Source organism: Dipodomys ordii, unplaced genomic scaffold, assembly GCF_000151885.1.
Source record: "Dipodomys ordii isolate 6190 unplaced genomic scaffold, Dord_2.0 Scaffold54, whole genome shotgun sequence".
Taxonomy (NCBI): Eukaryota; Metazoa; Chordata; class Mammalia; order Rodentia; family Heteromyidae; genus Dipodomys; species Dipodomys ordii.
Window position 1 is genome coordinate 1,004,443 of NW_012267270.1, and position 13,368 is coordinate 1,017,810.

Consider the following 13,368-nt stretch of genomic DNA (forward strand, 5'->3'; position numbering starts at 1 on the left):
CAAGGGGTGTCAACATTGGGGGTAGAAGGCAGAGATGTTATCCGGTCTGGGAGAAGGCAGTGGTAACAGTTCTTTGGTGGTGAATGCATGCATGCATCTTGGGATGAAATCTGAAAGAAGTCTTATAATGCAGAAGCTGAACAGTAAGAAAAAAAAACATTATTAGAGGGCCTACAAATGACAGAAGGTAGAAAAGGAAAAATTCATTCAGAGTGGAAATGGAAAATTGGATGACAGTTAGTTCCTGTCTCCTGCACTCCAGCAGTTCTGGAGTTGGTGGTTCATGGCCCTGACTACGCCTGACTGAATGAATGACATGTAGCGACTTGGGAGAGGAGAGACGGTGAACTAGTTAAGTAACAGTCAGGCCTGGGGGCTGGATTGGTCAAGGGCTCCATGGGAGGCCTTGATCATTTCCTGTAACTGGACTATAGATAGATGTTTGGACTAAGGTATATGGGTGGGAGATCCAGGAAGGTACCAAACTGAGTCAAGACTTAGTCAAAGTAGAAATAGCAGGTAATAGATATCAGTTCCTGCCCAGTTAGATGAAAGACAGATATGAACATTAGATAGACATGCTTATTAACTATTTTCTTCTGATCTCCTAGCTCTGGTTAATTTTGAAAGGGCAAGCACAAAGTGACTCCATTTAGGCTCTGACACCATCCCTTACCTGTGCAGTTTTTTCCAACTGCCTCTGGGTGGATCCTTGTTGCCAGGACTAGCTCTGTCTCCGTGGGTCTAGGTCTCTTCTTGCTGGGATGATGTTACATGTTGTGTTTTTGCTTGTTGCTGGGATGGCCTGTCCCAGTGGACTGATGGCCTGTCCCATATTGAGGAGGGGTGTGCTTGACAGATCAAGTGAGAGTAGATGCAAGAGACCCTTTTTACTTCCAATTGAAGCAACAAGGAGATCAAGAGAAATAAGTTTTTAATCAGGGCTTACCTGGAACTTATTAAGCATAAAAGTATGATCAATAAATACTTACAAGAGTTCCTTCTACCTCTGTGGGTCTGAATGTATGTAAATGCTGCAGAGGATCAAATCTGTACAGGCAAAACTCAATAGTGGTCATGATGAGAATTTTGAAATAGCAACTGATTAAACAGTCTAGTTAATTTTTAACTGAATATAACACTTTAGATACTAATTAAGAGTGAAACCATTGTCAGCTCTGTATCCAAGGTGGCTCACATACTACTTTGGAAACAGACATATCTAGTTAAAAGGTGTTCATTTGAAGGACCATGTCATAAACACTTAAATGACATGCTCATACCACCTGCTACTTAGGTGAACTTTCAGCAGTCTTAATTTCTTCCTTTCTCCACTTTGGAACAAACATTTAATGTAATTCTTCTAGAATATTTTCTTATCCAAAGAAACCATTTTTTGTTTCTTCAATTCCTTTCTCTTTCTTTATATTTCCTAATCATAGCTCTTAAACACATTGCTTATATCCAAATCTGTTGAGCTTCTTTGTGGTTTGAGTTTAAAACTGCCCCTTTCCCCCCTTTGGCTTGTGTGGCCAGTTAAGTAGTTAAATTGAAGCCAAAAACCAAGTAATTTCAGGATATATCAATATCTAAAAAAATTAATATATGACAGAAGCACCTGAGTAGAAAAAGGAGCTTTTCTCACCCACGATGGTTTTTATGTATTAAAGTGAGGTAACATGTTCACACACACACTTTTTTTCCTCCAAATATTTCTTTATTGAGATTGATTACATAAATTTCACAGTACTGTGATATACTTAGCTAAGGTCACAAGCACCTTTTAACCTTTACAATGATACTCGTCATTATCTTAATCTCCAAAGCTTATGAACACCATGATCTTTAACAATAAAACTATGTCTTCCACATTGGGAGCTATGTACATTTCTCTCCTTTTGCTTATTGTCAGCTGTTCACTCTTTCCCTCTCCTTCCCTCCCTCCCATCGCTGCCCTTGAGTTGCATAGTTCATTTTCATCCATGTCCAGGGCAGTTGACGGGCCCCTCTGTTGTATTTTTCCACCTGTTTTCCTCTGGTTCTGTGTCCTCCTCCTAGCTTTCCTCAGATGGGGCACCAAAGTTTTAAGGCACACTTAGGTTTTAAAAGTGAAAGTCAAGCTGGAAATGTGGCCTAGTGGCAGAGCGCTTGCCTAGCATACATGAAGCCTTGGGTTTGATTCTTCAGCACCACATAAACAGAAAAAGCCAGAAGTGGCACTGTGGCTCAAGTGGTAGAGTGCTAGCCTTGAGCAAATGAAGCTCAGGACAGTGCCCAGGCCCTGAGTTCAAGCCCTATGACTGGCAAAAAATAAAAAAATGGGAGTCAACTGTAAGTTTTCTGAAATTCCAGTGGCAAAAGATGTTTATGCACATAGCATTATAAAACCACATGGTCAATGCTAAAGAAACAGGTAACACAAAACAAAATACAAGCAAAAACTCATCACAAAATTTTTTCCAACAGACAGAATGTAACAGAATCTTCACACTTAAACAAACACTGATTAACCAGAACAGAAAACCTTTAAAACAATTTTGGTAAGCTTGGTGGAAGAATAGGGGTTGGGGCTGGGAATGTGGCTTAGTGGTAGAGTGTCTGGGTAGCATGCATGCATGAAGCCCTGGGTTCCACTCTTCAGTACCACATAAACAGAAAAAGCCAGAAGTGGTGCTGTGGCTTAAGTGGTAGAGTGCTTGCCTAGCGTGCATGAAGCCCTTGAGCAGAAAATCTCATAGATAGCACCCAGGCCCTGAGTCCAAGCCCCATAACCAGGGGGGAAAAAAAAGCCAGGAGCCGGTGGCTCATGCCTGTAATCTTAGCTACTCAGAAGGCTAAGATCTGAGGATCGCAGTTCAAAGCCAGCAGGAAAGTCTATAAGACTCTTATCTCCAATAAACCACCAGAAAAACTGGAAGTGGCACTGTAGCTCAAGTGGTAGAGTACTAGACTTGAGCTGAAGAGCTCAGAGCCAGTACCCAGGCCCAGAGTTCAAACTCCATGACAGACCAAAAAAAAAAAGAATGGGGGTTGCATGAAAACCTACCACATGACCAATATGGCGAATCTCTGGTCAAGTCATGATGGTAGAAAAACTTGGTACAACTTTATTGAGTAAGCAAGCAAGCAGAGAAAAAGCAGACAGAAAACAGAAAGGAAAGAGGTACACTCTAACAGAGTGTGGGTGCTCTCAAATGGAGGGAAGGAGAGGAGAGAGAAAAAGAGAGACTGAACTGCTACAAGACAAGGAAAGTTACCTTTCAGGAGGAGATGCCTGGGAGGCTGACGCCTGTTTCAGCCACCCAGGCCTGGCCAGCACCGGGGTGAAGGTGGACAGAGAGTTTGCTTAGAGAGGACAGACAGAAGGATGAGCAAGGGGAGTAAAGAAAGAGTGCGTGTATCTGTTCACCTCTGCATTGACAGAAATCGCTGAAATAAAAGGACGGCATTTTGGCTTTGTGGAGTCCTGAGAGGAGTCTGGAGGACCCAGAGGGAGTCTGCTCAGACTGAGGGAGAAGCAAGCAACAGGGAGAAGGCCACGGAGGTCTTTCTGGCTGAGAGTGAAATTCTCAATTCAGGCATCTCTGAAACAGGAAGAGATTGGCCAAAAGGCACAGGGGATCCCTCTGGTGTGGTGCCACATTGAAAGAGACAGACAGACAGAGGGGCCTCATGGGGAGGAGTCACTCAACAGACATAGACAAGAGACGGGAGAGGGGTAATGAATGCACAGCCAGCAAGGGTAAAGGCCAGACATCCGACATGAGGTTCCTTTGACAGTTTGGGAGTGGGCCAAGACGCGGATGGCCTCGGACAGAGAAGCGGAGGGGATCCAGTGACTCTGACGCTGTCCCCTCCTGGGTTTGGCACGAGATGTGACTCAAAGTGGTAGTGCGCTAGCCTTGAGCAGAAAAGCTCAGCGACAGCACTCAGGCCTGGAGTTCAAGCCCCATGACAAAAGAATAAAAGAAGTCCCATGCCCAGGCTGACTTTGAGCCAGGATCCTCAGATCTCGGCCTCCAGAGTAGAGGACTGTTGGCCTCTGTGGAGCTTCTTTTGCCAAGAATCCCACTAAGCCAACTGTTCCACAATAAAGGCATCGTGACATTCTTCAGGACGCTGGCTCCACGTCAGTCCTCCAGGCTCCCCAGGGTCCTCCATGTGGTTCCTAATGTCAGAAAATCACAGAGCAATGGGAGCTGGGCCACCAAGAGCCTCATGCTGTAGCCCACGTCGGGTACAGGGTCTGGGGCTGCCCATTTCTGGTGTTTAAACTCTCTGTCCGTGGTTCTCTCTTACAGTGTCTTACCAGGACCATCTTATAAAGCCCTTTGATCCCTTGTGCCTCAGTTTCCACTTCGTTTTTTGTTTTTGTTAGTCACAGGGCTTGAACTCTGGGCCTGGGCGCTGTACCTCAGCTCTTCAGCTCAAGGCTAGCACCCTACCACTTGAGCCACAGCACCAGTTCCTGTTTTCTGGTGGTTCATTGGAGAGAAGAGTCTCACAGACTTTCTTGCCCGAGCTGGCTTTGAACCGTGATCCTCAGATCTCAGCCTCCTGAGTAGCTAGGATGACAGGTGTGAGCCACTGGCGCCTGCCTGTACTCAGTGTTCTAGACCACCAAACTACCAGTCTTCTTCCAGTATTGACTCCACAGCTCCAATAAAGTATAGTAAAGTCAGGGTGCAAGCTCGAGGGCCCGTGTAGTCCCTCACCCCCTTCCCAGACCCCTGCATCGCTACTGCCCGGAGGCCTGAGCACTCAGCACCCAAGACACCTCCAGCTGCCCCAGGGAGGGTATACCCAATGCCAGCGTAGTACTTACTGGATAATCAGCCTCGCTGCTGCTTCTGAAATCAGAAACAACACGAAATGAGACGACGCGGTGACCTCTCTGAGGAAGAGGGAGGGCCTTGAACTCACAGCAAAAGAGGCTGCACAGTGTGAGTCGTGTGACATACTAACACCCTGGTATTTCCAGACCTTGCTGTCACATGCCCAACCTCTGGGGAGCACAGAAGCCCCTCAGCCAGACCCCCTCTTCCCACGGGGGCCTGCTGTGCAATGCGCACTGTCTCTGTGGTCTGCTGATGAGGCCCTGCAGCCGCCAGGCCCCGTCAGGCAGTAGCTGACCCAGGACTACGGACCGAGGCACAGGAGTTCCAGTAAAACGGGCCCGTTTCTGAAGCACGAGCAGGCCCATCAAGCTCTTACTTACTTCTTCTGGTGCAGCACCAGTCCACCTGAAGGGTCATACCTGAATCTCTTAACAAGGTAACAAGCGAGGAAGAAGATGCAGATGATGGAGGTAACCACCATGGCCCAAGTTGGGAGTCCTAGAAAGAAGTAGAATAGTGTTAAGGCTGCATTGAGCCGGGCACTGGTGGTCTCATGCCCTGATTGAAAACACTACAGACAGCACCCTGATCCTGCACTCAAGCCCCAGTACTGGCACACACGCATGCACACACACACACACCAGTACACACATGCACTGAACTGAGCATGGCTGTCCCTACCAGAGTGGCATGTCACAGGAAGTCCCTGCTCCCTGTCACCGCCTTAAAGTTCAGAGGTCATGGGATGCTGCCCAGGGCCTCTCCAGAACAGTAGCAGGGAGCTCTGCTGCCGTGTCCCAGCCATAAAGTCTACTGTGGGCCAGCCAAGAAAGGCGGGGGACTGGGCGGTCGAGAGGATGCACAGGTCCTTCCTGGGGCACAGCCAGGCCGCCATGACCTCTCGGGACAGGTGTCTCCCATGCAGGAGTCCTGGCTTTCCTTTGTGAAATCACAGCATGAGCACAGCACGGGGTCATGCAGGACGTGACAGCAGCCTCACAGTGACAGGCCAGAGGAACAGATCTGCCCCACACGCCATCACTGAGCAGCCGGGCTTTATTCTCAGGTGAGACACTCCATTTTTTTTTTACTTTGGTACTCAAATGTTAGCTTGTGGGCTGGCAAGGTGGCTCAGTGGTTGAGTGCTTGCCTTGCATGCCTGAGGCCCTGGGTTCGATTCCTCAGCACCACATAAGCAAAAAGAAAAAAGCCGGAAGTGGTGCTGTGGCTCAAGTGGTAGAGCACTAGCCTTGAGCTGAAGAGCTGAAGGACAGCGCCCAGGCCCAGAGTTCAGGCCCCACGACCAACCAAAAAAAAAAAAAAGTCTCACAGATTTGTCTGCCTGGGATGGCTTCAAACCATACTCAATTCTCAGCTTCCTGAGTAGCTGGAATTTCAGGCATGAGCCACATGGTATCAAACTAAATCAATTTTTTTTTTTTTTTGGTGGTTGTGGGGCTTGAACTCTGGGCCTGGGCGCTGTCCCTCAGCTCTTCAGCTCAAGGCGAGTGCTCTACCACTTGAGCTACAGCACAACTTCCAGTTTTCTAGTAGTTTATTGGAGATATATTGGAGATAGGAGTCTTGCGGTCTTTCCTGCCCCAGCTGGCTTTGAACCACGATCCTCAGATCTCAGCCTCCTGAGTAGCTAGGATTACAGGCGTGAGCCACCCGCGCCCGGCTAAATCAATTTTTTTTTTTTTGGCAGAAGCTGATTTGAAATGAGCAGTGCCAGACAGTAGTGTGGCAGAACACTTGAGCTCTCAGAGTTCAGACATACCACAAAGGAGACTCAGGCTGCCACACACACCAAGTCCAAATTCCCAGCTCCCAGAGCAGGAAGCGAGGCTGGAGCCCAGCCATCTGTTTACTATGAGACGGAGATCTCAGAAGTCCTGCCACCGACCAAGTCCAACCATCTCCCCTGTTTGTATGACATTTCCCTGGCACGTGACCTTATGTTTTGCTCACAGCGGCAGTGCTGAGCAGTGACAGACAATTAAGCGGAACTCACCCAGAGTGTAGTGAGAGCCAGGCTGTGGAGGGGACGATGCACACACCGAGTCCTCTGTGGCATGGCACGGTCGAAGAATACCATGAGGGCAACTGCGAGAACACCTGAGCATTATTTCTCCCCGGCCGGCAGCAAGCGTCCCCACCACCATCCCAAGGGGCAGGGATGGGAGGGGCCGGCCTTGCCCAGGACTCCCTTTCTCCCCCCGCCACCCTTCCCTTTTCTGGCCTAATACCAGCGAAGCCTGGGAGTCGCCTGTGATATTTATTGGAGAAGCCGGTCTCTCTTCCCTCCTGGATAGAGAGTATCTGCTAGGAAGATGGCCTGCTACGCCTCCACCAATGGGGAGATCAGCCCAAGGTCAGCCCTCACAGGAAGCCGGTCGCCGGAGCTGAGGAGAGGCGTGTGTCCAGGGGACGAAGGTGGACTTGCCTGCAGGCCTTCCCTCCAACATGTCAGGTTCTGAGTTGTGGTCATGAGTTTGGGACATGTCTCACAAATGCAAGCTACAAGTCACTTTCTCACGATAAATGTTCCTCCGTTGAGCTGGGGGTGTGGTGCCAGTCCCACAGAGCCAGCCAGGAGCAAAAGAAGCTCAAGGGAGAGCATGAAGCCCCGAGTTCAAGCCCCGGTATGGGTACATCCAACATTCAAGAGAGACAGACAGACAGACAGACACAAAGACATACAGATAGGGCTGGGAAGGTGGCTCAGTGGTAGAGCACTTGCCTCGCATGCATGAGGCCCTGGGTTCGATTCCTCAGCACCACATAAGAAAAAAGAAAAAAGCCGGAAGTGGCGCTGTGGCTCAAGTGGTAGAGCGCTAGCCTTGAGCTGAAGAGCTGAGGGACAGCGCCCAGGCCCAGAGTTCAGGCCCCACGACTGGACCCCCCCCCCAAAAAAAAGACATACAGATAGGCAGGTAGGCAGAGAGAGACACAGAGACAGAAAGGAATGGGTGAAGGAAGGGAAAAAGGAAGCTTCCCCAATTCATGCCTCTGAAACCTCAGAATTTCACCTTAACTGGAAATAGTGTGGGGTTTATGCTTTTGAGGGTTTTTTTTGTTGTTGTTTTGTTTGTTTTTTTGCCAGTCTCGGGGCTTGAACTCAGGGCCTGGGCGCTGTCCCTGAACTTCTTTTGCTCAAGGCTAATGCTCTACCACTTTGAGCCACAGCACCACTTCTGGTTTTCTGTGGTTAATCGGAGATAAGAGTCTCATGGACTTTCCTGCCTGGGCTGGCTTTGAACCGCGATCCTCAGATCTCCTAAGCAGCTAGGATGACAAACATGAGCCACCGTCCCCCAGCCCCACACCTCTTTTGTAATAAATTGTAAATTAAATGTGCGTAGTCAGCCATTTTGCACCTCTGTCTGGTGCTCTCCCTTGAGGGGAAGGGCATCTTTTATAAAGTTCCTTTTCCCAAGGGACGCCCAAAGTTCCCCTTTAGGTCTCCTAAAACATGGAGTTTCTCGTATTTTCTGCATCACCCACTTGTAACATCCCCCACCTTGGGTGTGTGAGCCCGACCCCAACTCTGTCGGCGCTCAGAGTCTTTGGGAGTTCTCCCTCTGTAGCCCAGCGGTGTGAACCAAGCCCTTCTACTTCCCATAGTCTGTGTCAGCTCGCCCCCCCCCCCCATATGGTTAGACCAACAGCTGAGTCTGCAGAAGTTAGCATGGCCACAGCCTTGCTGCTAGCAGGTCTTGCGCGGCCTGTGCGCACCACACCACGGGCACTCAAGTCTACAGTGCCACCTGCAGGCCACAGAGAGACTTGGGAATTATTTGTTGAATAAGTGAATGGAGGAGCACTGATTCCAGGCAGACGGCCAGGAGGAGACATCGAGGCAATGTGCTTGATATTGTGTCGATGGGGCAGCTGCTACCCACTTTAGTTTTTTGGGGTTTTTTTGTTTTTTGTTTTGTTGGGTTTTTTTTTGGGTCAGTCGTGGGGCTTGAACTCTGGGCTGTGCACTGTCCCTGAGGCTCTTCAGCTCAAGGCGAGCGCTCTACCGCTTGAGCCACAGCACCACTTCCTAACCCCATTTTATACACAGGGAAACCAAGGCTATTGCCAAGCAAACAGTAAGGGGAGAACCACCCCTCCTCCCCCCAGCCCCGGCTGGCACCTGCTACACCGGAAACAGTGCTCTGGACAGTGCTCATCCTGGGGGCAGAAGTAGCCGCTCCTGCACTGGCACTGCTGGTCGGCTGTCTGGTTGCATGCAGCTACCGTCTCCTGGTCTGTTAGTGAGAGAAAGCCAAAGGCTGAGCGCCAGTCCCCAGGCTGCAACACTGCCCCGGGCTTCACTGGCTCTTCCTCCTGGCACCAAATCACCCCTCACCTGGTCTGTGAGCACAAGGGTCAAGAAAAGGGAACAATCAGACCCCCTTCCCTGTGATCTGGGCTGTCTGCAGAGAAATTTGGACTGGGCGAGGAAGAGGAAATATCCCCAAGGCTTTTTTTTTTTATTATTATCATTTTTCTCACAAGAAAACACCACCACTAATGTTGTAGGTGTGGGTGTGTGCTGGTCCTGGGGCTTGAACTCAGGGTCTCGGTGCTGTCCCTTAGCTTTTATCAGGCAAGATTGGTGCTCTACTACTTGAGCCACAGCTCTACTTCCTGTTTCTTGGTGGTTAACTGGAAGGATGAGTCTAATGGACTTTTCTGCCTAGGCTGGCTTCAAACTATGATCCTCAGATCTCAGCCTCCTGAGTAGCTAGGTTTACAGGCATAGGTCACCAGCACCCAGCTTCTTTGTTTCTTTCTTTCTTTTTCTTTTTGTCATGGGGCTTGAACTCTGGGCCTTGGCACTGTCCCTAAACTCTTCAGCTCAAGGCTAGCGCTCTACCTCTTGAATCACAGTGCCACTTCCAGTTTTCTGGAGGTAAGAGTCTCATGAACTTCCTACCTGGGCCGGCTTTGAACTGGGATCCTCAGATCTCAGCCTTCTGAGTAGCTAGGATTACAGACATGAGCCACCAGCGCAGGATGGAACGCAGGGCCTCACACACATTAGGCAAGGGCTCTGTCCGGAGCCACATCCCAGCCCCTTAGCCTTTTCTTACTGACAGGCAGGGATCCCTTATGAGTTCTGGACACCGACAGTATATGAATTGTACATATCATAAATATTTTCTACTTTGCAAGAGACTTACAAGTTTCAGTGTCCTCTTCTGGATAAACAGAAGCTTGTAATTCTTTTCTTTTTAACCATATTAAGATTTAAACTCATAGCCTTGCGCTTGCTCAGCTTGCTTGCTTGGCTGGCATTCTGCTACTTGAGTCATGCCCCATCTTTGCTCTTGCTAAAAGCAAAGTCTCACGGACTTTTCTTTCCCAGATCGATCTCAAACCATGATCCTTGGGACCTCAGCCTCCTCCGTAGCTAGGATTACAGGGGACGGCCACTGCCATCCAGCCGATTTTTGTAATGCACATGCCTTGCATCGCATCTATCCTCGTGGCTTGTGAATTTTATAACTTCTGTAATTTCTTTGCTGCCTTAACATCAGACTCTTGGTTCCTTCTTATTCTTTTTCTTCTTTGGACTTCAAGGCACCAACCTTGAAGGTGGGGATGGGTAGAATCAGCAGAGGTCACGCTCTAAGCTGGAAGTTTCCAGAGTACACAGTTAACTACCCACTATTTGGGATTTGAGGCCACAGTGCTCACAGGTTGAAGAGTCACCTCTCTGGCGGCCTCTGCTGTCCACTGGTCCAGCCATCTCAGCCCGGAGCGGATTCCCCACTGATTCTGCCTCCGCACCAGGGAATGGAAGCATGCCATCTGGTTCTGTGCCTCAGCTAAATCAAGGAGATGCCGCTGGGGCTTTCCGGAGGAGTTGGCTGAGCCTGAGGCTCTCCCGGGGAGCGCCGGCCTCTGGGAGACACTGAGTCACCCGGCTGCAGACTTGAGCCAGTGCAGAGCTCCTCTACTTCTTTTGCTACCCTCAGCCCAACGTAGCTGAGCTTTTGACAAATGAGAAAAATAAAAAACTTTTTAAATTACATTTAAAATTTTGTTGTCAGGCTGGGAAGGTGGCTCAGTGGTAGAGTGCTGGCCTAGCATGCATGAAGCCCTGGATTCAATTCCTCAGTACCACATACACAGAAAAAGCTGGAAGTGGCGCTGTGGCTCCAGCCTTGAGCGAAAGCAGCTCAGGGACAGCGCCCAGGCCCTGAGTTCAAGCCCCAGGACTGGCAAAAAAACAAAACAAAAACTGTTGTCATCTATGTCTGGTGGCTCATGCCTATAATCCTAGCTACTCAAAAGGCTGAGATCTGAGCATCGCAGTTTGGAGTCGGCCTGGGCAGCAATGCCGTGAGATTATGTCCAACTAATTACTGAGGGAAAGCAGCCACCTGATCCAGGCCAGCTCAGCCCCTTCCCCCACGGTGGCGACTGCCCTGGTCCTCTTTGTTTCAAACAAACCAATCATGATCTGAGAAACTGCCTGAAGGAAAAAGGAAAGGGTGTATGTGCCTGTCCGGTACAAAACATCCTGTCCCTAACTGTGAACCTCAGGTTACCAGCCAGTGCTGCTCATTCTCCTTGATGCCCTTCCTCTATGGTGAATGAGCTCTGCGCCCCTGCAGCAGGACCGGCTGGTGCTGGTGGTCTTCCGTCCTACACTGCAGAGCCAAGAGTTCATCCCACTGCACATCGTCTTGGTATACCCGGTACGTGGGGCAGAAGACAACTAAAGGTAGTGTAAGGGGCTGGGAAGGTAGCTCAGTGGTAGAGTGCTGGCCTAGCAAGCATGAAGCCCTGGGTTCGATTCCTCAGTACCACATACACAGAAAAAGCCACAAGTATGCTGTGGCTCAAGTGGTAGAGTGCCAGCCTTCAGCAAAAGCAGCTCAGGGACAGCGCCCAGGCCCTGAGTTCAAGCCCTAGGATTGACAAAAAAAAAAAATTTAAAGTAACATAACCTGGCACATCTGTTCCCCAAAACTGCCCATGTGGTGCCAACCTGGTGTTGCTCCTCTGTCCTTTGGCGATGAGATTTCCTCCTTAAAGCTTTAATTCCAAATCATACCTTGGCCAGGAAGGGTGACATTAAAGCAGCATAGATTAGAGAAAATGAGGCACAGCAAAGAGCAGCCAGGAATTCAGAAATAAATAGTGCACGCAGAAATAAGAACCACTGCACTGGGCACCGGTGGGCTCAGCCTGTCATCCTAGTCCTCAGGAGGCTGAGAGCTGAGGATCCCAGTTCAAAGCCAGCCCAGGCAGGAAAGTCCAGGAGATTCTTATCTCCAATAAACCACTCAGAATACCTGAAGTGGCTCTGTGGCTCATGGGTGCTCACCTTGAGCTGAAGAGCAGCGCCCAGGCCCAGAGTTCAGGCCCCACGACCGGACCAAAGAAAGAAAGAGAGAGAGAGAGAGAGAGAGAGAGAGAAAGAACCACTATTAAACTTGCCTTACCTTATACTTATTCACAAGCTGCAATATAAGTACAAAGAAGAAAAGAGGAAGAAGAGCTTTCTGCATCTAGCTTGGTCTGCCAGAGAAAACAATGGGTTCCAGAAATAGAGGAAGGCTCAAACAAAAGATTTGCTCCCCCCAGTAGAAAGCACTATCTCAAGGATAAACATGTTTCCAGGTCGGGGTGTAGTTGTTTTTTTCTGGAAGGAAAGTACAAACAGCAAAAGTTTGGCAGATCTTGCCCACGTAATTGTAACCCCTCTGTACAGTATTTTCACAATTAAAAAAAAAAATTTTTTTAAAGTTTGGCAGATAAGAAGTTTTTTGTAGGGCTTTGAACTCAGGGCCTGGGCGCTGTCCCTGAGCCTCTTTTGCTCAAGGCTAGTGCTCTACAGCTTGAGCCACAGTGCCACTTCGGTTTTTTTGCTTTTTTAAAAAAATGAGTTATTAGAGATAAGAGTCTAATGTACTTTTGTAGCCAGGCTGGCTTTGTGAGAAAAATAAGTCTTTTCTTTTCTTTTTTTTTTTTTTGTTGGTCATGGAGCTTGAACTCTGGGCCTGGGCGCTGTCCCTCAGATCTTCAGCTAAATGCTAGCGCTCTACCATTTGAGCCACAGTGACATTTCTGGCTTTTTCTGTTTATATGGTGCTGAGGAATCGAACCCAGGGCCTCATGCACTCTACCACTGAGCCACCTTCCCAGCCCAATATCAGTCTTTTCTGTCAAACAAAAGTGCCTCTGTCTTGCATACTGGTATTTCCTGGTACTGATATTTCCTGAAAGTATTTGCTTTTTGACTTCAATTTTTACTATTATCTGTACTGCTTGTTACCAACAGTCATATGAGGAAAGAGTTACTAGAGGGTTATTACATTCATTTTAAAATTTAAAATTACTTTTCTTCATAGATACAGAGTATTTTCTTTAAATAAAAACCTGTTATTTGGGGAGGGGGAAAGGAGAAGGATTGGGATGGGGGGGAAGGGGGGAGGCTGGGAAGGGAAGGGAAGGGTAAACAAAGGAGGAGGCTGCAATGCTTGGTAAGAAATGTACGCATTATCCTGCCCATGCAATTGTA

The 13,368-nt window shown here is 48.8% G+C and overlaps 1 protein-coding gene across 1 annotated transcript in view; it reads right to left on the bottom strand.

The window, feature by feature from the left end:
• Nucleotides 1–3,995: 3,995 nt before the first annotated feature.
• The window catches only part of LOC105989055 (tumor necrosis factor receptor superfamily member 26-like), a 19,847-nt gene continuing 10,474 nt past the window's right edge, over nt 3,996–13,368 (bottom strand). Inside the window, exons 5-9 of the mRNA XM_013020864.1 lie at nt 8,983–9,097; nt 6,853–6,944; nt 5,258–5,336; nt 4,826–4,850; nt 3,996–4,168 (exon numbers count right to left, since the gene is read on the bottom strand). Of these exons, the coding sequence (XP_012876318.1) occupies nt 4,112–4,168; nt 4,826–4,850; nt 5,258–5,336; nt 6,853–6,944; nt 8,983–9,097 (368 nt within the window). The 3' untranslated portion in view covers nt 3,996–4,111. The remainder of the gene's footprint in view (nt 4,169–4,825; nt 4,851–5,257; nt 5,337–6,852; nt 6,945–8,982; nt 9,098–13,368) is intronic.